The 26,636-nt window shown below is 42.5% G+C and overlaps 3 protein-coding genes across 9 annotated transcripts; 1 reads left to right on the plus strand and 2 right to left on the minus strand.

Annotated features, from left to right (window-relative positions):
- Positions 1–59: 59 nt before the first annotated feature.
- On the minus strand, positions 60–4,821 carry LOC311145402 (maleylacetoacetate isomerase-like). 3 transcript variants are annotated; one of them, XM_084181628.1, is made up of 9 exons: positions 4,585–4,821; positions 4,152–4,203; positions 3,975–4,042; positions 3,792–3,872; positions 3,507–3,632; positions 3,175–3,250; positions 3,026–3,078; positions 373–422; positions 60–260 (listed from the first exon to the last, which is right to left on the minus strand). In XM_084181628.1, the coding sequence occupies exons 1-9, from the start codon at positions 4,612–4,614 to the stop codon at positions 134–136; spliced, it is 663 nt and encodes a 220-aa protein (XP_084037754.1). In that variant the 5' UTR covers positions 4,615–4,821; the 3' UTR covers positions 60–133. The 3 variants fall into 3 exon arrangements, with proteins under 3 accessions (XP_084037754.1, XP_084037755.1, XP_084037756.1); XM_084181629.1 differs by having other exon boundaries at positions 4,345–4,602; XM_084181630.1 differs by lacking the exon at positions 4,585–4,821 and adding an exon at positions 4,323–4,404.
- A 265-nt stretch (positions 4,822–5,086) lies between these two features.
- On the plus strand, positions 5,087–14,611 carry LOC311145926 (methylmalonate-semialdehyde/malonate-semialdehyde dehydrogenase [acylating], mitochondrial-like). 5 transcript variants are annotated; one of them, XM_084182314.1, is made up of 13 exons: positions 5,095–5,239; positions 5,709–5,834; positions 5,957–6,001; positions 6,141–6,215; positions 6,869–7,030; positions 7,441–7,519; positions 7,774–8,076; positions 8,309–8,430; positions 9,148–9,337; positions 9,803–9,984; positions 10,095–10,274; positions 13,586–13,684; positions 13,963–14,611. In XM_084182314.1, exons 3-13 carry the CDS (start codon positions 5,981–5,983, stop codon positions 14,065–14,067), a joined length of 1,518 nt encoding a protein of 505 aa, XP_084038440.1. In that variant the 5' UTR covers positions 5,095–5,239; positions 5,709–5,834; positions 5,957–5,980; the 3' UTR covers positions 14,068–14,611. The 5 variants fall into 5 exon arrangements, with proteins under 5 accessions (XP_084038438.1, XP_084038440.1, XP_084038439.1 ...); XM_084182315.1 differs by having other exon boundaries at positions 5,142–5,239; positions 5,709–5,838; XM_084182316.1 differs by having other exon boundaries at positions 5,142–5,239; positions 5,960–6,001.
- Positions 14,612–14,790: 179 nt separating this feature from the next.
- bbof1a (basal body orientation factor 1a) lies at positions 14,791–25,548 on the minus strand (the record flags this gene model as incomplete). The annotated part of the gene is made up of 10 exons (XM_084181578.1): positions 14,791–14,890; positions 15,080–15,148; positions 15,953–16,057; positions 16,167–16,660; positions 17,257–17,401; positions 18,217–18,287; positions 18,501–18,581; positions 18,688–18,831; positions 25,123–25,188; positions 25,288–25,548. The coding sequence occupies 10 exons, from the start codon at positions 25,546–25,548 to the stop codon at positions 14,791–14,793; spliced, it is 1,536 nt and encodes a 511-aa protein (XP_084037704.1).
- Between the last annotated feature and the right edge of the window lie 1,088 nt (positions 25,549–26,636).

Here is a 26,636-nt window from a genome sequence, read left to right on the forward strand (position 1 = left end):
TTAACCCAAACATTCTTTATTTTAGTCTTATTTCAAGTCACGAGATTGAAACCAAATGATTAATATCAAAGCATTTTATTGAAGTATTCAATGATGGTGGCACTACTGGCTCCTTTAGATATCAGAGGGGTTATCATGTACATATATCAGCAGGTGTGTCTGGTTGGCAAGATGGATGACTCACTTTGAAAGCATCTACCTTCAGTAAGGTTTGGTTTAGTCTTTTGATAGTTGGGAACTGATCAACATCCACTTTGAACCTGTTGGGAAAATGTAAAAGTCTCTCTTCATGTGGGTTGTATGTTCAGTGTAAAATCAGTGCTGTGGTGTTTTTCTGTTACAGTTCTGACTGAATGATGGAGGGTGCCTTACCGTTCAGCATTATAGACTTGAGGGACAAGACAGATGTCAGCCATGGAGATCTAAGAGGTAAACATTATTTAGTTAAATCAAGAATTCCTCAACTTGAAGTGAGGTCTACTGTAGATCAACGTCACACATTCATACTGACTCTACACACATTCACATACAATCATATACAGTGCCTTCAGAAAGTATTCACACCCCTTGACTTTTTCCACATTTTGTTGTTAGTCTGAATTTAAAATTGATTAAATTGAGATTGTGTCACTGGCCTACACACAATACCCCATAATATCAAAGTGGAATTATGTTTAGACATTTTTAGAAATTAATTAAGATGAAATGTCTAGAGTCAGTAAGTTTTCAACTCCTTTGTTATGGCAAGCCAAAATAAGTTCAGGAGTAAACATTTTCTTAACAAGTCACATAATAAGTTGCATGGACTCAATCTGTGTGCAATAATAGTATTTAACATGATTTTTGAATGAGTACCCCACACATACAATTATCCTTAAGGTCCCTCAGTCGAGCAGTGAATTTCAACAACAAAGACCAAAGAAGGGCACCTATTGGTAGATGGGTAAAAAAAAATGCTGATAATAAATATCCCTTTGAGCAAAGTGAAGTTATTAATTACACTTTGGATGGTGTATCAATACACACAGTCACTACACAGACACAGGCGTCTTTCCTAACTCAGTTGCTGGAGAGGAAGGAAACCGCTCAGGGATTTCACCATGAGGCAAATGGTGACTTTAAAACCTTTACAGAGTTTAATGGCTGTGATGGGAGAACTGAGGATGGATCAACAACATTCTAGTTACTCCACAATACTAAGTGAAAAGAAGGAAGCCTGCACAGAATAAACATATTCCAAAACATGCATCCTGTGTAAATAGGGTACTAAAAGTAAAACTGCAAAAAAAAAAAAAAGGCAAATAAATGAACTTTATGTCCTAAATACAAAGTGTTATGTTTGGGGCAAATCCAACAACACACCACTCTTCATATTTTCAACCATGGTGGTGGCTGCATCATGTTATGGGTATGCTTGTCCATACGTCAGGACTACCGGGCATGATGACACCTTGCTGTCCCCAGTCCGCCTGGCCTTGCTGCTATTCCAGTTTCAACTGTTCTGCCTGCGGCTACGAAACCCCTACCTGTCCCAGACCTGCTGTTTTCAACTCTTAATGATCGGCTATGAAAAGCCAACTGAGAGACCTGAGCCCTAGGACCATACGTCGGGACTACCGGCCGTGGTGACTCCTTGCTGTCCCCAGTCCGCCTGGCCTTGCTGCTATTCCAGTTTAAACTGTTCTGCCTGCGGTTATGGAACCCCTACCTGTCCCAGACCTGCTGTTTTCAACTCTTAATGATCGGCTATGAAAAGCCAACTGAGATTTATTCCTGATTATTATTTGACCATGCTTGTCACTTATGAACATTTTTGAACATCTTGGCATGGTTCTGTTATAATCTCCACCCGGCACAGCCAGAAGAGGACTGGCCACCCCTCATAGCCTGGTTCCTCTCTAGGTTTCTTCCTAGGTTTTCGCCTTTCTAGGGAGTTTTTCCTAGCCACCGTGCTTCTACACCTGCATTACTAGCTGTTTGGGGTTTTAGGCTGGGTTTCTGTACAGCACTTCGAGATATTAGCTGATGTAAGAAGGGCTATATAAAATAAAATTGATTGATTGATTGTCATCGGCAAGGACTAGGCAGTTTTTTAGGTTAAAAAAACTGAATAGATTAAGCACAGGCAAAATCCTAGAGGAAAACCTGGTTCAGTCTGCTTTCCAACAGACACTAGGAGACAAATTCACCTTTCAGCAGGCCAAATCTACACTGGAGTTGCTTACCAAGACAACATTGAATGTCCCTGAGTGGCCTAGGTACAGTTTTGACTTAAATCAGCTTGAAAATCTATGGCAAGACTTGAAAATGGCTATCTAGCAATGATCAAGAACCAACTTTACAGAGCTTGAAGAATTTTTAAAAGAATAATGTACAAATATTGTACAATCCAGGTGCGCAAAGCTCTTAGACTTAACCAGAAAGACTCACAGCTGTAATCGCTGCCAAAGGTGATTCTAACATGTATTGACTCAGGGGTGTGAATACTTATGTAAATTTGATATTTCTGTACATTTTCTAAAATGTATAAACATTTTCACTGTCATTATTGGGTATTGTGTGTAGATGGGTGAGAAAAATATCTACTTAATCCATTTTGAATTCAGGCTGTAACAACAAAATGTGGAATAAGTCAAGGGGTATGAATAGTTTCTAAAGGCACTGTATGCTGCTGCTACTCTGTTTATCATATCTATGATGCCTAGTCACCTTACCCCTATACAAATCTAACCCTACCACTCCAGTATCCCCCCTGCACATTGTAAATATGGTATTGGCACCAACCCTGGAATTGCCCCTGTAAATAGCTTACCTTGTGTTCTTATTTCTATTTCTCGTGTGTTTTTGTTCTACTTGACTTTTATTTTTTTTGTACTACTGATATTGATGACTGCATTGTTGGGAATGAGCAAGCAAGAAAGTCATTTCACTCTACTTGTGCGCGTGACAATAAAAAAACCTAACTTGAGATACTTAGCTTAACACTGCCAATGTGTTTTTATGTGATGAACGAGTGTCTCCTCACCTCGTCCCCTACGCAGTACTTGCTAGCCGTCTCATTCAGAATGGGCTCCAGGGCTGAGGAGAAACACACAGGGACATGGAGTCAGGCCTGTAATGGTTGTCTGGAGATGAGCTATAGTGGCACGTTGAATGTAAGGCTATTCTAGCCACCTTCAAAACCTCTTTGGATGAAATGCTGCGCCCACTGCACCTTCTCTGCTCCTATCTTCTGTAGCACATACAAATTCTGAAATACAAGATGATCAGACATGATTGAGTACCTCTACAGTCATCATCATCATCATCATCATTGTTGCAATGGCTGTTAAACCACGATGTCAGCATGTCTGAGGTTCTGCCATCTGATTTTGCTTTCCTTCAATACAGTAAACCAAGTTTGTTTTGCAAACTAGGTCAGAGATCTGCAGTGGACTGGTGTGCTTTCAATTTGTTGTATACTTTTCTCTCGTTTACCCACTTTCTTTGTGCTGTAATTCACTCACCTGCACAGGCTGGATCCCGGAGGCGATGAGGTCAGAGATCATGCGCACCTGGGCACGCTTCTTTGGGTCTGCAGGGAGAAGCCTGGGTCCTGGTCTGGTCTCCTCAATGTACTGGATCACTGCCAGCTGAGTGTGAGTGGATAGGTCTTATCAATGCTGTCAGTAGTCAATGTTATATTTAGGGAATTTGGAGCTAGATTTAAGAGGTTATCTTTTGACTTTTATCAGCATCTCAAAAGTACATAACTGTTAACAGTGACAAACCAATAACATTATTGGACTCACTGACTGTGACAGGGTGATGCCATCAATTTGGACAGCAGGCACTTGTTGCATAGGGTTTAATGCCTTGTATTGGTCTGTAAGCTGAAATATACAATAGGTACAGTGTGAGGACATTATATCTGATATACCATTGAGGTTAATTACCTCTACCTGATGAAAAAGCATGATGTGTGAGGAAGTTACCTGCTGACCCCCATCTTTGATCAGATTGACTGGGACTTGGTCAAATTCAATACCTTTCAGAGCAAAAGCTGGAAGAAGCAAAGTAGGTTATTTCTTTCCAGGGTCAAAGTCAGACAATTTTCTAATGCTGTAAAATAGGCAGTGATGTAGAAGACTACATAGTCAAAAGGAACTTACCAATTCGAACCCTCCAAGAGCATGAACTCCTGAAATATCCATGAAGAATGGGCTAAAAGGGAGAAAAGTAAATCAGTTGACGTGATAACAATACAATATTATTATATCTTACTAAAAGGGAGAAAAGTAAATCAGTTGACGTGATAACAATACAATATTATTATATCTTACTAAAGTTAGCTCATTTTTTCACCTTTGTTTGAGTTGCCATAGTATTTAGACAGATCAGGCGTTCAACTACTACAAGTTCCTAATGCTACCAAAAATATCTCAGTTTCTGGCGGCCAATAGAATGCGTTCCCAAATACCCTCCCTGTTTTTTTGGTCTATGACTAAGCACTCTCCCAGTATCTTGTCTGCAAATATTTCCACATGTTTTAGTATCACACACGTGTCTACTTGTTGCAAGCAAGAATTGGTACAACGGGCCTACCTTTGTCAGGCAAGCGAGTGAGAGCCGCATTGCAGGTTATAAGTAGGCTAGAGACAAGTAAACTATTATCGTGTTGGTCATATAAAATGCTTTGACAATGACGTCACAGAATCTACTCTGACTGTTCGATCACGGCTGTCAGTGATACAAACTGGCAATCTTTTCCTTTATCAAGCAGATTATAAATTCCACCGTGTTTCATAAAGGTAGCGCCAACTAATTGTAACAATGTAGCTATTTTCACTTAGTATAAACATTGGCGATAAACTCTGTGACAGACATTACATAAATGAACCAAGTTGAGTGGTCAAAAAGACTGATCCGCGTTTTATCCAATGCAATACTTGCATTGAGAGCTTTTTTCTAATAAAGGCGGTTCGTCTTTAATTGTAAATAGAGATTAGCTAATAGAGTTGCAGTTTCAGCCAATAAGGTTTATATTTTTGTGGGATGTCTTATTCTAAGCCAATAACTGAGCAGCTATTTCTAGACACTTCCTTCTTTTAAATCCATGTAGTTGAGGGAGTAAGTTTGAAGGGTGTCTCCTGGGCACGGTCCTAGAAGGGGGTTTGGGACATTATTTTGGGATAAATCAAGCAATAAACACATTTTCATCATGGCAACGACTGTAATGAGATCACTGTTGAAGAAAGGGGTAAGAACTCATGTTATATTGCTTTACCCAAGAGTCAATCAAGACACTAACAGCTTTTGAAACACAGGAGGCTGCTGAGGGGAGGACAGCTCATAATAATGGTCACAGTGGAGCCAATGGAATGGCATCAAACATATGGAAACCATGTATTTGATACCATTCCACTGATTCTGCTCCAGCCATTACCACGAGCCTGACCTCCTCAATTAAGGTGCCACCAATGTTTTGAAATGTTTCACATTGTTTACAAAGTGATAGATGCCATATGGCTTGGCTCTTGTCTTGTTCTTGTCTATTCTGTGGGTCACTAAGTTTAAGGAACCATTCCTCCTTAGACCTCTCCTGCTCTTTGTATGGAAAAAAGTATGTGCTTATCATATGCAGCTGCCTGTCAAGCTTTGTACAGCTCTATGACTCCCATGTGTGCTCTCCAGCTAAATTGTTTAATTGATAAATTTTTGACTTTTAGTAATCCCTCCAACAATCACTGTAAAATTGACCCCCATGTGCACCTTCATGGCCCTGTTGCACTTCTATGACATTCCGGATTGCCATAGTTGTACATTAATCTCCCGTCCTAACAGAAGGCCTGGAAGTAGGTAGTAGTCCTTTGCTTCTAATGCTATATAGCTGACATTTGAGATGATACTATTCACAATAAATGGATAAACTCATGGATGAGGTATTCTTTACAGCTGACCACTTGCTTCCTCTCAGCAGGTACCTCTTCAGGTCAGGCGCATGTGTTACTCCTCCTCAGTGGTCAGTAATAACAGTTTAATAATACAGTTGAATGATGGTGGTTGTATATGACTACAAACAGATTACCTCTAGAGGATTAATTGTCACACAGATCTGTATTTCTGATAGAAATTTAACATGTTAAACATTTCTCCCGCAGCCCACCACAAAGTTGTTTATTGATGGGAAGTTTGTTGAATCCAAGACTTCAGAATGGTTAGATATTCACAATCCGGTAAGTAACTAGGCCTAAAAGAGCTCAAATATAGTCTTCTAAATTGTATTACCCATCGTATTTTATTAGTTGATGCACAGAACATGTGTCACAATGCACAAACAACACCTTGTAAAGTGCAGCCTACTGCTGCACTTTACATTAAGGTCTACTTAGCTGGTTAATCAGTTACCTGAGTTTTGACTTTCAGCATATTATGTTATCCAGTTGCTGTACAAAATTGTCCAAGTTTTCAGCAATGACAAGGTTATAGGTCCATTACTATTATGTAAAATAAAAAGAGCTAGACTTTTATGAGTATACATATAGGTGTGCAATAAATTGTTATAATTCTCAAGAATGCTTTTGCATGAAAGTTCAAAGGTCAGTTAGCTGACACTTTGCTCCTTCGGCCTTCCTTTGCTTTTAGTTTGCTCATATCATAGAGGTTTAGAATGAGATTAGAGCACTCTCAAGAGTCAAAGAAATTCCTCTAGATTGCAATATTTTTGATGAAATGGCCCGATCTGATGGTTTTGTCAGTGTGTGTCAGATCATAATGTGTTGAAGTTATCTGCTCAAGCTGAGCACACAGCTCATACCAATCAAATATATATTTTTATAATCAGGTTACAGTTCACCCACTAATGAATTCTTCCCTCTGACTGTTATAGGCCACCAACGAGGTGATAGCCCGCGTCCCCAAGGCTACACAGGAAGAGATGCTGGCTGCTGTGGACTCCTGCTCACAGTCCTACCACTCGTGGTCTGAAACCTCCATCTTGGCGCGCCAACAGATCTTTCTGCGCTATCAGCAGCTTATCAAGGACAACATTGTACGTCTGTAGCAGGGACAAGAACTTGTAGTACATATGATACAATATCGCTAGAAGCAAAGGTCAAATCTCATAATTCTCTGTTGCACGTTTAACGTCATGCACTTTTGGTTGCACATTGTTTTTCTGTCATGTTTTGGGGTCCAAAGACCGCCCTTGCATGCCCTTTAATTTGAATATTTTATACCATACAAATTCAGCATGGATTTGATTTAATATGAACCCTACTCTCAATGGCACACTTTTAAACATGATAGATACTAGGTCCTTAGGTGATAAGAAAGGAGGAACACCACAATGCCTCCATACTATTTGTTTACAGCTGCTGTTGCTTAGCTTGAGTTACTCATTTTAAATTAAACTGATTTGAGGTGCGTGTTAGCTCATGGTGTATGTGTCTTGTTTTCCAGAAAGAGCTTGCCAGGAGCATTACTATGGAGCAGGGCAAGACCCTGGCAGATGCAGAGGGGGATGTGTTCAGAGGATTGCGTAAGTCTCATGTGCACTGGCTTTTCCAAAGGGCAACATTTAGAGAGATGGTCTATTAGCCTCTGTTAATACTTGTTGCAGCCAAGGAAATGGTTAATCAGTACATTATTTAAGGGTCTAGGTCACTAGTATAAAGAGCTCTTTGGTCTATCACTAATGTGACTCAGTCTCCATATGAGGGATAGTCACACACACATTCTGTGACTGACCCAGTGTTCTCTGTACCTGAATGACACCCACTGTCTCTTCTCCAGAGGTGGTGGAGCACACATGCAGCATCACCTCCCTGATGCTGGGGGAGACTCTGCCCTCCATCACCAAAGACATGGACACCTACACCTTCCGCCTGCCCATCGGGGTGTGTGCTGGCATCGCCCCTTTCAACTTCCCTGCCATGATCCCTCTGTGGATGTTCCCCATGGGCATGGTGTGTGGCAACACCTACCTGCTTAAGCCCTCAGAGCGGGTGCCAGCCTGCACCATGCTGCTGGCCAAGATGCTGCAGGATGCTGGGATGCCAGACGGGACCTTGAACATCATCCATGGCCAGCACGACGGTAAGAAAAAAGCTAAATGTCCCATCACCTGCTGTTCTCTAAGCTATATCTGGAGACATTGGTGCTGTGATGTGAATAATTGAATAATCACTGTGTCTCTATGCTTTGATTCACATGCATTTACAATGCATTGATGTTGTTGTTGCATTACAAAGTGGAGAGATAATGGAGAGATTATGGCTGGCCTGTCAGTGCTCTATGCAAAATGAATCCCTGCTCCGGTCTTTCCCAGCTGTCAACTTCATCTGTGATCATCCGGCCATCAAGGCCATCAGCTTCGTGGGCTCTAACCAAGCCGGAGAGTACATCTATGAGAGGGGATCTAAAAACGGCAAGAGAGTACAGTCCAACATGGTGAGTTTGTGCCATTAATGAACAGAGGGTGGCAGTGTTGGCTTAAAAACGATTGTTGAATGTTGTCCTCTGCTTCTCTTTTCTACCTTGGCTGATTAGCTGTACAGATGAAACAGGGATTCAGATCCAGACAGCCCAGACACTTTGTGGAAAAGATTGAGTGGAAATGTGTCATTTATCTTATTTGACACATTCCCACAATAATGATCTACAAATGAAATGCATTGACGTAATATAAAGCACTTACAATATTGTACTTTTTATTGTTCTTTGAGAGGATGAATTTTCGAGACCATCTCTGATCTAATCTGCATGCAACCACATTGAAGGCATTGCATCAATGCTGCGTAATACATTTTGCAGTCAAACTTTTTCCATTATGTAATCCAACATTTGAACTTGATATGTGTGCAACAAAAGTTAATAATTCCCCTTTTGCTACTATTTCTGTCAAGTTTATGCATACAATTTGATGCATACTTTGGATATATCCAACGTATGCACCACACAGAACGCACTGCAACTGCCTCTGCAGTGCAGCGTTCCATTGGAAATGAATGTACTGCTGGTGTTCCAAAACGCAATGAAGCTGTCGGTCTGATCGAGACGTAATGTGCATTATTTGAATTGGATCACTTTTCCCTGGTATTCAGATCATGGGTATTCAGATCGAGGGACAGGAGGCTAAACATTTCCCACCCTTATGCTCTGCTGTAGGGAGCAAAGAATCATGGTGTGGTGATGCCTGATGCAAATAAGGAGAACACTCTGAACCAGCTGGTGGGTGCGGCATTCGGGGCAGCAGGACAGCGCTGCATGGCTCTCTCCACGGCCATCCTGGTGGGCGAGGCCCGCAGCTGGCTGCCTGAACTGGTGGAACGTGCCAAGGCTCTGCGAGTTAACGCAGGTACCCCACCCTCTCACCCTGCCCACACTTCCCGCCCTTTCCATCCCTAAGGGGCCCTCTGCTCACCCTCTTAAGGCCACCCATGCGCCCTAACCACACCTCTCGCCTCTTGCTGTACCATAACTTCAGATGGGGCTGAGCTGGGAAAGAGGGCTTGTTGAGTCACTCATGCTGCAAATTTGCGGCGACATTTGTGGCCAAAGCTTAAGAGAACTTGATGGGGAGGAGAAGAATGAATGATTCCCCTTATTGGCAATCATAAACACTCTAATTTGTGTGGCTGCACAGGAAACCCCTAAACAGCCATTTTAGAGGGAGTGCCTCAATGTGCCCCTCACCCTGGCAGGGCTTTTGAGTGTTTGTGTGTCTGCGGGTGAAGGTGTATTTGTGTGTACATGTGTGTCTCGTGTGTGTGGCTGTGAGGGAGAGTTCTCACTGCAGGTTGTTTTTCGGGAACCCTCCCAGGGGACCAGGCAGGTGCGGATGTGGGGCCCCTGATCTCCCCTCAGGCCAAGGAAAGGGTCAACAGCCTGATTCAGAGTGGGGTGGACGATGGAGCTCAGCTGCTGCTCGACGGCAGGAACGTCAAAGTCGAGGGCTATGAGAACGGCAACTTTGTGGGGCCTACCATCATCGGCAATGTCACAGTAAGTGTGTTCTTGCAGGTGCAAATCTTCTAGTTGTACTGCCCAAAAGTATGCTGATGTTATTTTCTGTCCATATCCTGAAATCCGGTCATTTCCTTTTTGTCTCCTAGCCTCAGATGAAGTGCTATACTGAGGAGATCTTTGGGCCTGTTCTGGTTGTCCTTGAGGCTGAATCCTTGGATGACGCCATCAGCCTGGTTAACAATAACCCCTATGGCAACGGCACAGCTATCTTCACCACCAACGGAGCCACAGCACGCAAATACACTCACGAGGTGGACGTAGGCCAGGTGAGTGTCTGTGGACCTGTGTGTGTCCCTACTTCCTGGGAGAATGGAGGCATTCATACCCTCTACCATGTCTATACCTTAAACAAGGAGGACATCGCACCTCTATTCTAAAACATACACTCAACAACCATTATTTTCCATGGCAAGTATAGCCTTATTTGCTTCTGCTCTAAACCAAACACTTCTGCCCCCTCTTCCCTTCACCACCCCGCCCCATGTGGACTATAAATAGCTACAGCAAATATGTGCCTTTTTTATTAAAACAGGGACATAGAAATACATTTTCCTAGTAGGATTACAGGACGGGAAATCTTAAATTAAAGGGATTCCTTTGGACCTGTTAAATATTTAAAGCATAAATAGTGCCTTCAGAAAGTATTCATACCCCTTGACATATTCCACATTTTGTTGTTTCAGCCTGAATTCAAAATTGATTAAAATTTCTTTTAAATCACCCGTATACACACAATACCCCATAATGACAAAGTGAAAACATGTTTTTTGAAATGTTTGCAAATTTATTGAAATCACCGATTCTGGGTAAGTCTCTAAGAGCTTTGCAAACCTGGATTGTACAATATTTGCACATTATTATTTTAGAATTCTTCAAGCTCTGTCAAGTTGGTTGTTGATCATTGATAGACAGCCATTTTCAAGTCTTGCCATAGATTTGAAGCCAATTTAAGTCAAAACTGTAACTAGGCCACTCAGGAACATTCAATGTAATCTTAGTAAACAACTCCAGTGTGTATTTGGCCTTGTGTATTAGGTTATTGTCCTGCTGAAAGGTGAATTTGTCTCCCAGTGTCTGTTGGAAAGCAGACTGAACCAGATTTTCCTCTAGGATTTTGCCTGTGCTTAACTCTTCAGTTTTTTTAATCCTATATACAGTGGGGGAAAAAAGTATTTAGTCAGCCACCAATTGTGCAAGTTCTCCCACTTAAAAAGATGAGAGAGGCCTGTAATTTTCATCATAGGTACACGTCAACTATGACAGACAAATTGAGAAAAGAAAATCCAGAAAATCACATTGTAGGATTTTTTATGAATTTATTTGCAAATTATGGTGGAAAATAAGTATTTGGTCACCTACAAACAAGCAACATTTCTGGCTCTCAATTACCTGTAACTTCTTCTTTAAGAGGCTCCTCTGTCCTCCACTCGTTACCTGTATTAATGGCACCTGTTTGAACTTGTTATCAGTATAAAAGACACCTGTCCACAACCTCAAACAGTCACACTCCAAACTCCACTATGGCCAAGACCAAAGAGCTGTCAAAGGACACCAGAAACAAAATTGTAGACCTGCACCAGGCTGGGAAGACTGAATCTGCAATAGGTAAGCAGCTTGGTTTGAAGAAATCAACTGTGGGAGCAATTATTAGGAAATGGAAGACATACAAGACCACTGATAATCTCCCTTGATCTGGGGCTCCACGCAAGATCTCACCCCGTGGGGTCAAAATGATCACAAGAACGGTGAGCAGAAATCCCAGAACCACACGGGGGGACCTAGTGAATGACCTGCAGAGAGCTGGGACCAAAGTAACAAAGCCTACCATCAGTAACACACTACGCCGCCAGGGAAGTGTCCTGCAGTGGCAGACGTGTCCCCCTGCTTAAGCCAGTACATGTCCAGGCCCGTCTGAAGTTTGCTAGAGTGCATTTGGATGATCCAGAAGAGGATTGGGAGAATGTCATATGGTCAGATGAAACCAAAATAGAACTTTTTGGTAAAAACTCAACTCGTCGTGTTTGGAGGACAAAGAATGCTGAGTTGCATCCAAAGAACACCATACCTACTGTGAAGCATGGGGGTGGAAACATCATGCTTTGGGGCTGTTTTTCTGCAAAGGGACCAGGACGACTGATCCGTGTAAAGGAAAGAATGAATGGGGCCATGTATCGTGAGATTTTGAGTGAAAACCTCCTTCCATCAGCAAGGGCATTGAAGATGAAACGTGGCTGGGTCTTTCAGCATGACAATGATCCCAAACACACCGCCCGTGCAACGAAGGAGTGGCTTCGTAAGAAGCATTTCAAGGTCCTGGAGTGGCCTAGCCAGTCTCCAGATCTCAACCCCATAGAAAATCTTTGGAGGGAGTTGAAAGTCCGTGTTGCCCAGCGACAGCCCCAAAACATCACTGCTCTAGAGGAGATCTGCATGGAGGAATGGGCCAAAATACCAGCAACAGTGTGTGAAAACCTTGTGAAGACTTACAGAAAACGTTTGACCTGTGTCATTGCCAACAAAGGGTATATAACAAAGTATTGAGAAACTTTTGTTATTGACCAAATACTTATTTTCCACCATAATTTGCAAATAAATTCATTAAATATCCTACAATGTGATTTTCTGGATTTTCCTTTCTCATTTTGTCTGTCATAGTTGACGTGTACCTATGATGAAAATTACAGGCCTCTCTCATCTTTTTAAGTGGGAGAACTTGCACAATTGGTGGCTGACTAAATACTTTTTTCCCCCACTGTAACTCCCAATCCTTGCCGATGACAAGCATACCCATAACATGATGCAGCCACCACCATGCCTGAAAATACGAAGAGTGGTACTCAGTGACGTGTTAGATTTGCCCCTAACATACCGCTTTGTATTCATGATGTAAAGTTCATTTCTTTGCCACATTCTTTGCAGTTTTACTTTAGTGCCTTATTGTAAACAGGATGCATGTTTTTGAATATTTTCTATTCTGTACAGGCTTCCTTCTTTTCACTCTGTCATTTAGGTTAGTACTGTGAAGTAACTACAATGTTGTTGATCCATCCTCAGTTTTCTCCTATCACAGCCATTAAACTCTAACTGTTTTAAAGTCACAATTGTACTCATGGTGAAATCCCTGAATGGTTTCCTTCCTCTTTGATATTATGGGGTATTGTGTGTAGGCCAGTGACACACATCTAAATTCAATCCATTTTAAATTCAGACTGTAACACAACAAAATGTGGGCCTCCGCTATGTCCTGTGTTTGCTGTTTCTTCCATCCCTCAGCCAAAAGGCTTGACTCCCGTGTCCAAAATTACTCCTGCATTTTCAAACATTCTCGACCAACCATGAGTTTCCAGTGGCCTCAAAAACAAAATGTTTTGTTTAGTTCTTCTGTCCCTCTCGCATGCAATGCTTTCAACACTGTGAACACAAGCAATGGTTTTCGGGATTGTTGTGACTCATTTTTCATGCATTGTTTGTTCTTTGAACTAGCATTTAGTACACCTTCCTCTCCCAGTGTTACTCATTCAGTTGCTCTGAAGGGGTATTTGTTTCCAATGCGGTAATGGAAGTTTGTGTTTTGCAGATTGGGGTGAACGTTCCCATCCCTGTTCCTCTGCCCATGTTCTCCTTCACTGGCTCACGAGGCTCCTTCAGAGGAGACACCAACTTCTACGGCAAACAAGTGAGTATCAGTTGACATATGGTAACAAGGTCTTTGAAGACAGACAGTAGTTAGTATGGCTGGTCCTAATAAGGGGTTGTACTGTAGGTTGGGGCCTCTATTCAGTGAGTTTCTGTGGCTGACTGATGATGTAAACCACTCAGTCCTAGTGATGGCTGATCAAAGCCAATTATCTTGAGTCCAGATTTTCAGCTTCATTTCATTTTCTGTTATGTAATACGGTCATGATGCCATAGTTACAGAGCAGTCTATTATAATGTCGTCTCTGCTTTCTACAGGGCATCCAGTTTTACACACAGATCAAAACAGTTACTTCACAATGGAAGGCAGAAGACGCAACCGTGAAAACTCCTGCAGTTTCCATGCCAACCATGGGACGCTAAAGGGTCTGGAGAAAGAACGATCCCACTTCCCCATGTCTTTTGTGAAGCAAAATGTCAAAAACTACTGTGCAGTCCCGTCACCATGAGTTGATAATTACCCATAGTAATTTGACAAGCCTTAATGTAGAATTTGGACCCAAAATGATTTTATTTTTTCAATGGTATTTCAAGATTAATTCACTCACTATGGATCAATAGTTTGGCTTCATCATTGAATGACGGTTCCTTTGTTCTGTATACGTTTCTACTAATTGTGTCTGTATCTATGTTACGATTTAGGAAACAATGCAAATAACTGTGGAGCAGTTAAAACAGTGTCAAGTGCTTGCATATCTTTTCTTTGTATGCAACATCTGTGTTCAAAGTATACTGCCTCACCAGCATTTTGATGTTGATGATTGTGTAGCTGCCAAATGTGATGCCACTATTAATCATACATTCAGTGCATCTGAATATTTGAAATGTGTTATGCACACTTGCTGTGGTGCAGTTATTGATTTCGTCCAGGTTGCATTTTAATAAAAATCCATCCGTTTAAATTGAACCCTTTATCGTCCATCTGTCTTTTTCCCCTGTCTGTCTGTTTTAAGTTCAAGTAAACTTTAATTCATGACAATGAGAAAATACCATAGAAGCAATTTTCACATAACCATCCACATAATTCTGGAGACACTTCATTTGGACAAGCACATTTCTCAGACCGACTAACACTGCAGGGAGAGGTCATGTGGTCTGGATATCCGGCAGGGCGCTGGGGTTCGAGGGCAGGTTAGACACAGGCGCCTGGGTGATGAAGGGCACATGGGACGGCTCCTCTGTAATTCTGCAAGACATGTCATTATGTAACAAAAAAATCAACAAGGTCTGATAAATCACACTCAGGAATCACTCTCACTGCTAAATGTTTCGGTGGCTAAACATGCTCTGTTGGACATAAATCTACCGAAGCGTTGTAATTATGAAGACAAAAACCAGGACTGTCATGTCCTCAAGCATTCTTTTGGTGTCTTACCCGAGATTAGTGTCGTTCTGGTTTTTCTCTGGGGACGCAGACAACGCCAAAGGTTGACTCTGTTTCCTGCTAAATAAGTTGCATTGAAATGCTGTACATTTAAAAAAGGCATATTTTACCATACTGTGGCACCTGTTCTCTCTAGCTGTTGACTGCAGAAAGGCCTTGTAAGGGTTACATCAGGTCATTATGATTCATACTCTACTGCTGTAAATTCATCCTACGTTGCCAAATGCTGTATGTTTGCAAGGCTAGATGCCAGGGAAATGTTGACATTGCCATGAATGCACATCTCTGCCCTCCAATACCCCCTTATACATTCAGATCCCCTGCACTCAACTTAAAATTAATGTTGCCAGCGGTTCCCTGACCACAGGCGTTCAAAAACGAAATAAACCCCTTGTGCACGTGAAGTGGGGCCAAGAGGCTGAAGGCAAATCTGCGTGGCCAGATGTTTGTTTTCAAGCACACGACTCTGTGGCTGGCCCTATTTTTACTATTGTACCCAGACTCTTTCTTCATTCTTTTTAAGCCGCTGGACGGAAAAGAAAATTGGTTTAAACCTAACTGATGTTTTATGGTATCCTCTTTTGCTGAGAAAAGAGCTGTTTAAGACATTAAAAAGGAGGAGTCACAAATAAAGGCCCTCTCCCAGACTGCAGCACGGCTCATGCTTCTTATGGTGTCACTGCGTTTTGTTCTCAACATTTATTGTGCTAGTGGTTTCGTTTTCATGTTTAATGATTCCAATTTGATGGTATCATTCTAAACTGAACGCAGTAGAAATAGAAATGAGAAAATAGGGAAGCTAACAATGAGCATGTCTGCTGGCAGACAACACAGGACCCACACAATGTAGTAGCTAGCTGTTACCTTGCTTTCTGTCCGTTCATTTTTGCAAACAGCAGTCTAAGCACTTTCTCCTTCTGCTCCCACGTGAGTTCAGAGATGTCAACCTTGTTGCTCTGGAGATTATTCCTGAAACACAAGTGTAGTGGAAAAATAGATTTCCAAGTTGGAACAGTTTCTACCAGTGCAATGGGGAAATGTACAGTAAGTGGTGGTAAAGACCGCAGGCAGGCCTCACCACTTCTCGGCCTCTTCCAGGTCGGTGTAGACACTGTTGGTGCTGTGAGGGGTTTTGTGGAAGGTGCGGATGCGGGGGTACTCCTGCTTGCCTGACCGGGCCTCACTCATCCTCCTGCGGTAGGCCTCCAGGGCCTCCTGCCTGTACTGCAGCCGGCTGGCCTGGATCTCCTGCTTCACCTGGCCCAAAGCCTCCTGAAAGAAGCACTCCAGCTCTGTGCGCTGCTCCACAATGCTGTGCGCCAGCCGCTTCACTCGCCCCATCTCCTTCTCCCTCATGGCCAGCAGCTTCTGCAGTTTATCCAGCTCCACCTGGCCGGCCTGGGTGCTAACCAGGGCTCGGTGCTGCGTCTCCTCCTTGTCTCTCTCAAACTCCCCCACCATGAGCCCCAGGGCCTGCTCCAAGGTCCCCACCTTCCCCCTAAGCTCTGCTATCTCCTCATTCTGGGCCCTTACCTGGGACACATTCTCCTTTATCATCAGCTCACTGGTCTCCTAGGGGTGGAAAATATAGGAAGGATTGAGGGGTTAGTCTTAAAATAAGAGTTGAGATCATCATGAAAATATACATAAGGCATTCTCCAAAGTAACGTAATTCATTAAAGCCACTAAATGGCATTTTGATAAATGGATAATGTTTTGGGGGACTTAACTGCCAAACGGAAAAAGGATTAAGAATGGAAGAATGATTGGAAGAAATACTGAGCTGGGGTGACTTAATCCTATCCTTGCTTTATCGACATAATCAGGGATGAGATTACGGTACACTGTATTTATTTGCCTTAGAGAAACAGTGCCAGAAATGCTGAGGGGGAAGCCACTGACTTGGAACCCAGAAGCCAGTGGAAACTCATCACAACTACCAGCCACCGAGATACTGGCTCGTACTGTGGAGGTGAGGGGAAAGAGGGGCCGCAAGTAAAACAAACATGGGGTCATCAAAAATAAATAAAACAGGGGAAATACCATCTAAAATACTGTATGTCCACTGGAGATCTGCCACATAAATAAATACAAATTATTTTGTCCAGGCCCTGCCAGTGCATGAAAATGCCCACTGCTCTGTTTGACGTGCCATGGTGCCGGTGTACCTTATGCAGTGCCAGGGAAGTGTTTTCCTCAGCCAATGACACAGTCATCTTCCTCAGGTCATCTACCTCCTTCATATGGCAGCTGAGAGCCTCACTGAGACGAACGTTCTCCTTGAACACTGAGCGTGACGCATCGTCCAACTGGCTGTTAGTGTAGGAAACAAGGAATGCACCGTTTTTTATGTTAGGTGCCAAACTCTGAGGTACAACTGGCACTTCCCCCTCTGTTATCTATCAGTCTAAAGTCACTTCGACAACATCAAGGTGGTGCATTGGGTTTGGTGGCGGGATAGGGAGCAGTCTGGTGATGTGGTAGACTAGAGCAAATTATAAGTGACATTCAATTCCAAGCTTAGAATACTGGGAAGGATCTGGTTTTAATTTTCCTTTGAGTCACTCTCGCTTAGTCACCAAATTGAGACAAACTGGGTCAATGTCAGCTCTGTCTGAAAACACAGGTTACATGCATTTCAACTTTATATATGGCCAAGGATTTAGGTCTAGAATTGGCAATGCAATCGATGATAAATGCCACATTCAGTGTCAATGTTGAAGAGTTTATAGACCATAAAACACACAGAATTCAAAGTACATCCCTAGTCTGTCCTCATATTTTTTATTTTATTTTATCTTTATTTAACTAGGCAAGTCAGTTAAGAACAAATTCTTATTTACAATGACAGCCTACATGGCTTTAGAACTATACAGCACACAGAGGTCTTCCCCACACTCTGTTCCAAACCAGAACACTCTTCCCTGCAAAGCATTCTGGAACTGCTGGGGATGTCATCATTGGCTTAGGTGATGTACACTATCTTGAGGAAGACAAACTGGTGTAGTCAAGATAATAACCTTGTTTTCCCTCACAAATTATGTATTTTGCCTCTTTTTTTCCCCCTGACCTGAAGGTGCAGTTTGAAAAGTAAAATTAGCATGTAATTGGCCAGCGGAGACACTCACACAATGGCTTCATTGTGGGCCCTCTCAGCTAGCTGGGCGATCCTCTGCTCGGCCTCCTTCTCTAGGCGAACCTGCAAGGGAACACACAGTACTCACTGTTTCTCTCCCGCCTCTCTATTGCTCAGTTAGGCCTTTTACACCTGAACATCTTTACCCATTTAATCCAATACTTTTTTATTAGCTCAAGGCTAGTTTTCCCCAAGTTTATTTTGCACTGGCAACACCTCCTTGGAACTGTAAGTGCATGTACAAAATAATGTGTCAATTTGAAGCCATCATCATACCTTTTCACTGAAGAATTTGTGCTCCATTCTAGCTAGGCTTTCCTTGTGCTCCCTGTCCGCAATGTACATGCTTTCTTTAATCTAGAAAGTAGAGAGTTGATGATCATTGATAGAACTGTGAAATCATACACAATCAAGAGTGGTACTTCAGGGTGTCAAGCAAGGTTTCTGTCTATGTTGTTCTCACACTATTTAACTCCTGCTCCATCTGGGCTTTCTTTTTTCGAAACTCCTTGATAGTCTTCAGTTCACCCTGGATCATCCTGAACTCATTGGATCTCTTCTCAAACTTCTCTTCCAGCTTATTGATTTTAAGAGTGTACTCTGCAACCTGCAACAACCAATCATATAGTTATATATCTTGAATTTTGGAGACATAGACAATAATGTAACTCTATACAGCAGGTGTAAATAGTGTATACACCACTATTGTTAGCTACGTATACAATGAACATTTTGAGAATGTACACCATCTGTGTGTATCCACTACATATTTGTACGTGAGATGGCAGTTGCCATTTCAGAAATAGAATCTATTCAGATTTTCTGAAAAAAATTACCATAGCTTCCAGGAATAGGAGGAAAACAACCACTTATAATAGCTGGGACGAAAATCAAAAAGTTTAGATGAAGTCCGGCCTTTGCAACCCAACCCAACTTCGGGAACAGATCAGTCAGAAAGGCTGAAATCAGTTTAACTGCTGCTGTGTACACTCCAGTCAAAAATGTGACAAAAATTGCCAAAGTTATTGAAGGCAAGCAAAACATGCACCCACAATCATGTACATGATGACTAAATTATAGGTTACCAACTATTTGATTATATTGTTATGCCTAATTTATATTCTTTAGATAACTCTATAAATGCTATTCTATAAACTTACGACAGGGATAAATTAAATGATCAACAGCTCTCTTTAGAAAGCTCCCATTCCTTCATCAAATCAAATCACATTTTATTGGCCACATGCGCCGAATACAACAGGTGCAGACATCACAGTGAAATGCTTACTTACAGCCCTTAACCAACAGTGCATTTATTTTTAATAAAAAAGTAAAATAAAACAACAAAAAAGTGTTGAGAAAAAAAGAGCAGAAGTTAAATAAAATAACACTAGGGAGGCTATATACAGTCATGGCCAAAATTGTTGGCACCCCTGAAATTTTTCCAGAAAATGAAGTATTTCTCACAGAAAAGTATTGAAATTACACATGTTTTGCTATGCACATGTTTATTTCCTTTGTGTGTATTGGAATAACACAAAAAAAACAGGAAAAAAGCAAATTTGACATAATTTCACACAAAACTCAAAAAATGGGCCGGACAAAATGATTGGCACCCATAATAAACATGTGCATAGCAAAACATGTGTAATTTCAATACTTTTCTGTGAGAAATACTTCATTTTCTGGAAAAATTTCAGGGGTGCCAACAATTTTGGCCATGACTGTATACAGGGGGGTACCGGTGCAGATTCAATGTGCGGGGGCACCGGCTAGTTGAGGTAGTTGAAGTAATATGTACATGTGGGTAGAGTTAAAGTGACTATGCATAAATAATTAACAGAGTAGCAGCAGCGTAAAAAGATGGGGTGGGGGGGCAGTGCAAATAGTCTGGGTAGCCATGATTAGCTGTTCAGGAGTCTTATGGCTTGGGGGTAGAAGCTGTTGAGAAGTATTTTGGACCTAGACTTGGCACTCCGGTACCACTTGCCGTGCAGTAGCAGAGAGAAAAGTCTATGACTAGGGTGGCTGGAGTCTTTGACAATTTTGAGGGCCTTCCTCTGACACCGCCTGGTATAGAGGTCCTGGATGGCAGGAAGCTTGGCCCCAGTGATGTACTGGGCCGTACGCACTACCCTCTGTAGTGCCTTGCGGTCGGAGGCCAAGCAGTTGCCATACCAGGCGGTGATGCAACCAGTCAGGATGCTCTCGATGGTGCAGCTGTAGAATTTTTTGAGGATCTGAGGACCCATGCCAAATCTTTTCAGTCTCCTGAGGGGGAAAAGGCTTTGCCGTGCCCTCTTCACGACTGTCTTGGTGTGTTTGGACCATGATAGTTCGTTGGTTATGTGGACACCAAGGAACTTGAAGCTCTCAACCTGTTCCACTATAGCCCCGTCGATGAGAATGGGGGCGTGCTCAGTCCTCTTTTTTTTCCTGTAGTCCACAATCATCTCCTTTGTCTTGGTCACGTTGAGGGAGAGGTTGTTATCCTGGCACCACACGGCCAGGTCTCTGACCTCCTCCCTATAGGCTGTCTCATCGTTGTCGGTGATCAGGCCTACCACTGTTGTGTCGTCGGCAAACTTAATGATGGTGTTGGAGTCGTGCCTGGCCATGCAGTCATGGGTGAACAGGGAGTACAGGAGGGGACTGAGCACGCACCCCTGAGGGGCCCCCGTGTTGAGGATCAGTGTGGCAGATGTGTTGTTACCTACCCTTACCACCTGGGTGCGGCCCGTCAGGAAGTCCAGGATCCAGTTGCAGAGGGAGGTGTTTAGTCCCGGGATCCTTAGCTTAGTGATGAGCTTTGAGGGCACTATGGTGTTGAATGCTGAGCTGTAGTCAATGAATAGCATTCTCACGTAGGTGTTCCTCTTGTCCAGGTGGGAAAGGGCAGTGTGGAGTGCAATAGAGATTGCATCATCTGTGGATCTGTTGGGGCGGTATGCAAATTGGAGTGGGTCTAGGGTTTCTGGGATAATGGTGTTGATGTGAGCCATGACCAGCCTTTCAAAGCACTTCATGGCTACAGACGTCAGTGCTACGGGTCAGTAGTCATTTAGGCAGGTTATCTTAGTGTCCTTGGGCACGGGGACTATGGTGGTCTGCTTGAAACATGTTGGTATTACAGACTCAGTCAGGGACATGTTGAAAATGTTGGCCAGTTGGTCAGCACATGCTCAGAGTACACGTCCTGGTAATCCGTCTGGCCCTGCGGCCTTGTTAATGTTGACCTGCTTAAAAGTCTACGGAGAGCGTGATCACATAGTCATCCGGAACAGCTGGTGCTCTCATGCATGCTTCAGTGTTGCTTGCCTCGAAGCGAGCATAGAAGTGGTTTAGCTCGTCTGGTAGGCTTGTGTCACTGGGAAGCTCGCGGCTGTGCTTCCCTTTGTAGTCTGTAATAGTTTTCAAGCCCTGCCACATCCGACGAGCGTCAGAGCCGGTGTAGTACGATTCAATCTTAGTCCTGTATTGACTCTTTGCCTGTTTGATGATTCGTCTGAGGGCATAGCGGGATTTCTTATAAGCGTCCGGGTTAGAGTCCCGCTCCTTGAAAGCGGCAGCTCTACCCTTTAGCTCAGTGCGGATGTTTCCTGTAATCCATGGCTTCTGGTTGGGGTATGTACGTACTGTCACTGTGGGGACGACATCATCGATGCACTTATTGATGAAGCCAGTGACTGATGTGGTGTACTCCTCAATGCTATCTGATGGCCAGATTTGTGCTTAAGAAGTTTTGCTTATGGATGCATCTCTCTTTTCTTTGTTTTGCCTAATGCAGTGTTTTAAATGTAATTAAAATATGACACTGACCCAATAGAATGACTGGAAAACTCTTGATGATATACACTGAGTGTACAGAACATTAAGAACACCTTCCTAATATTGAGGTTGCACCCCCGCTTTTGCCCTCAGAACAGCCTCAATTTGTCAGGGCATGGACTCTCCAAGGTGTCGAAAGCAGGAAACTGTTGAGCGTGAAAAACCCAGCAGCATTGCAGTTCTTGACACAAACCGTTGCGCCTGGCACCTACTACCATACCCCGTTCAAAGGCACATAAATCTTTTGTCTTGCCCATTCACCCATTCACCCTCCGAATGGCACACATACACAATCCATGTTTCAATTTAAAAAATCATTCTTTAAGCTGTCTCCCCCCATTCACCTACACTGATTGAAGTGGATCTAAAAAGTGACATCAATAAGGGATCATAGCTTTCACCTGGAATCACCTGGTCAGTCTGTCATGGAAATAGCAGGTGTCCTTAATGTTTTGTACACTCAGTGTAGTTGTTTGGTTGGCTGACTTTTTCAACATTCAGAGTCACATGTCAGACTACTTTGAGACAAAAGCCACTGCACTCACGTTCTTTGAGTGCTATTAATGCAATGGTTTCCATTAGCTAAGTCAATTTTCAAGATGAACCATTTTATCACTTCACAATGAGCAAATGGATTTGAGGGGCATGTCTTGAAATCACATCTTTAGCTCAACCACATCAATATTTATTTCCAGAATTAGTGCTACATAGGCATATGATGGGGATTTTTTTAGTTGGTCCAGACCGAGCTTCTTTTATTTCTCAAAAGCTTATTGGGTCCTATTTTTACCACCATGAAGTAAGAAATGGAGATGGAAAACAGCTGTTAGCCAAAGCGGCACATTTCCTTGTTGTTGAACCATTGCAACAGATATTTGGATGATCTTTACTCCAATCAATGTGATCAACTGTCAAAATTAACCCGTAAAAAAGTTGCACACCAGCACAAACAATCCATATGACACATGAGGGATGGATAACTTAGGCTATATCAAAACTAGTTTGTATGTTTGAGACCATGCACATTTTAATTAAGTTTTATTTTCTGTTGCCGCATAGCATTACCATATATCATAAATCTAGACTATATGGCTGGAAATGTAGGGATTCGTTTCTTAGTTTTATGTTTTCTTAGCTTGTTTTCTATAAATTTGCATAGGGACTGCCTAATTAAAAAATAACACTGTTGTTCAGACACAACACAGCACATTCTTTTGATGCTGTACATGACATCAGACAAACAATGTATAGCCTTGAGGCTTGCAGGACAATTAATATGATTTACAGTGAGGTAAAAAAGTGTTTGATCCCCTGCTGATTTTGTACGTTTGCCCACTGACAAAGAAATGATCAGTCTATAATTTTAATGGTAGGTTTATTTGAACAGTGAGAGACAGAATAACAACAAAAAAATCCAGAAAAACACATGTCAAAAATGTTATAAATTGATTTGCATTTTAAAATGAGGAAAATAAGTATTTGACCCCCTCTCAATCAGAAAGATTTCTGGCTCCCAGGTGTCTTTTATACAGGTAACGAGCTGAGATTAGGAGCACACTCTTAAAGGGAGTGCTCCTAATCTCAGCTTGTTACCTGTATAAAAGACACCTGTCCACAGAAACAATCAATCAATCAGATTCCAAACTCTCCACCATGGCCAAGACCAAAGAGCTCTCCAAGGATGTCAGGGACAAGATTGTAGACCTACACAAGGCTGGAATGGGCTACAAGACCATTGCCAAGCAGCTTGGTGAGAAGGTGACAACAGTTGGTGCGATTGTTCGCAAATGGAAGAAACACAAAATAACTGTCAATCTCCCTCGGCCTGGGGCTCCATGCAAGATCTCACCTCGTGGAGTTGCAATGATCATGAGAACGGCGAGGAATCAGCCCAGAACTACACGGGAGGATATTGTCAAATATCTCAAGGCAGCTGGGACCATAGTCACCAAGAAAACAATTGGTAACACACTACGCCGTGAAGGACTGAAATCCTGCAGCGCCCGCAAGGTCCCCCTGCTCAAGAAAGCACATATACAGGCCCGTCTGAAGTTTGCCAATTAACATCTGAATGATTCAGAGGAGAACTGGGTGAAAGCGTTGTGGTCAGATGAGACCAAAATGGAGCTCTTTGGCATCAACTCAACTCGCCGTGTTTGGAGGAGGAGAAATGCTGCCTATGACCCCAAGAACACCATCCCCACCGTCAAACATGGAGGTGGAAACATTATGCTTTGGGGGTGTTTTTCTGCTAAGGGGACAGGACAACTTCACCGCATCAAAGGGACGATGGACGGGGCCATGTACCGTCAAATCTTGGGTGAGAACCTCCTTCCCTCAGCCAGGGCATTGAAAATGGGTCGTGGATGGGTATTCCAGCATGACAATGACCCAAAACACACGGCCAAGGCAACAAAGGAGTGGCTCAAGAAGGAGCACATTAAGGTCCTGGAGTGGCCTAGCCAGTCTCCAGACCTTAATCCCATAGAAAATCTGTGGAGGGAGCTGAAGGTTTCGAGTTGCCAAACATCAGCCTCGAAACCTTAATGACTTGGAGAAGATCTGCAAAGAGGAGTGGGACAAAATCCCTCCTGAGATGTGTGCAAACCTGGTGGCCAACTACAAGAAACGTCTGACCTCTGTGATTGCCAACAAGGGTTTTGCCACCAAGTACTAGGTAATGTTTTGCAGAGGGGTCAAATACTTATTTCCCTCATTAAAATGCAAATCAATTTATAACATTTTTGACATGCATTTTTCTGGATTTTTTTGTTGTTATTCTGTCTCTCACTGTTCAAATAAACCTACCATTAAAATTATAGACTGATCATGTCTTTGTCAGTGGGCAAACGTACAAAATCAGCAGGGGATCAAATACTTTTTTCCCCCTCACTGTAGACTACAATGCTGGGCAGGGATGTCAGCAGTTTTAGTAAAACATGCAAATGTTCCTGGTCCGTTTCTGACCTGTTTTTGTAAACTGTCTAGTCACTCCCTGTTCTTTGAAATTATGGAAGACTTACTTGGCAGGTTACCCAAGTTTGTTCCTTCACAAAGACTAAATCCTTACCAGTTGTTCATTTTCCTCAAGGGCTTGTTTTTTTTTACTTTTAAGTTGTCCCTCCAGCCTTGCAATCTGAAATAAAATAAAAAATGTTAGGAAACGCCCCAACGAAAATAAATTAAGGTGCAGATGTACTATGGATATTATAAATATCTGGGGACAAAAGTTAACCTTTTCTTCTTTCTCGGCATCTTTCCTCTTCAAGAAGGTAATTATGTCAACTGTGTCCTTCTCTGCACGATACTGCTGGTTAGTGAGCTCTTCATTGGCTCGTGCCAACCTGCGGGCAGCTTCACGGTACTCCACGCGCGAGTGTTCAGTGACATCCAGCCTGGCTTCCCAAAGAGCAGCATTGGCCTTTGCCTTCTCAATGTCAGACTCTTTATCTGCTTTTGACTCATGTTTGCCTTCTTTCTTTCCTTTTCTAGACATTTGGACAAAGAATTGTAGTAAATTAGCTACACAAACCGTGCGTAAAACTAGCTACAGGTAGCTAGCTAGCCAATTCAAGCTATAACGACGCCAAGAAAAAATTGTCTTACCCTTTACTTTTCTTTCCATTTTTTCCTTTCTTCTTGGGCATTGTTTCGAATACTAGCTATAATTTAACTGCTAAGAATTAATGGGACACTTACAGGCTAACTAGGTTAGCTTCACTTCAAGGCACTGGGGAAACCGTGTTTACAACAATGTTGGCATAGAAACGCTGTCATATGGCACTGGCTGTGGACATGCTCACAGCCTACGTCAAAATCACCTGCAGCATGTCTGTAATGTAATGTTAAATGCAACAACAAAAAACAAGTAATGTCATATGTGCACAGTATACACAACGATTCCAGCTAAATTTCAATGAGCATGCAATCACACAAAAACATATCGGATTTCCGACAACTGGGAACTCGGAAGAAAACGTGCTCCGACTGGGAAAAATAGATATCCACGTTACAGCGCTTGTTTACGGAAAACAGACAGAAGACAGAGTGGACCACCTGTGCTAATTAGCTATCTGCTTCTCCAAACACCTGTGTGTAAAAGGAAAACAGACTCCACAAACATGCGGTCACTGAAAAATACTGTCGGCTGTGTATAAACCAGTTAAAACAGTGTATTTAGCATTTGTGAAATTATTTTTATGTGATCTGAAAGTAGAGGGATTTATGTTTCTAGAACATACCACAATTGAGAATCGATTCACGATTAGATGGACTATTTGGCTGTTTTGGCTTCCAGAACCAATTTGCCTTTAAACAGAACAAGTAAGGTCCTTTGACTATAAGGAGTAACGTTGCTTAGTCCATTATAGAGCTCGCCAGCTTGTAGTCCTAATAAACGGAAAATGAGTTACCTCTGGTTCGTTCAGCCATTCCTATGAGGAAAATTAATGGGGAAAGATATGGTTTTGGGATAAACACCAAAAATATGGTCTGAGGTTTACACAGGCTTAGGCGATCTTATACGTTTTGTTCTGAGATAACATCAGTCAGTTAACATGACCTTTATGAATTATGAAGCCTTCA

This window comes from Coregonus lavaretus (assembly GCF_964263955.1).
Source record: "Coregonus lavaretus genome assembly, chromosome: 18".
Classification (NCBI taxonomy): Eukaryota; Metazoa; Chordata; class Actinopteri; order Salmoniformes; family Salmonidae; genus Coregonus; species Coregonus lavaretus.

Coding starts and splice junctions, on each gene's coding strand:
- LOC311145402 (XM_084181628.1), bottom strand. CDS start 4,614: ATGCGGCTCTCACTCGCTTGCCTGACAAAG. Junction 4,204..4,584: donor CACTCGCTTGCCTGACAAAG/GTAGGCCCGTTG, acceptor TCTCCCTTTTAG/CCCATTCTTCATGGATATTT. Junction 3,873..3,974: donor TCAAAGATGGGGGTCAGCAG/GTAACTTCCTCA, acceptor TGTATATTTCAG/CTTACAGACCAATACAAGGC.
- LOC311145926 (XM_084182312.1), top strand. CDS start 5,201: ATGGCAACGACTGTAATGAGATCACTGTTGAAGAAAGGG. Junction 7,520..7,773: donor GGATGTGTTCAGAGGATTGC/GTAAGTCTCATG, acceptor TCTCTTCTCCAG/AGGTGGTGGAGCACACATGC. Junction 8,077..8,308: donor CATCCATGGCCAGCACGACG/GTAAGAAAAAAG, acceptor GGTCTTTCCCAG/CTGTCAACTTCATCTGTGAT.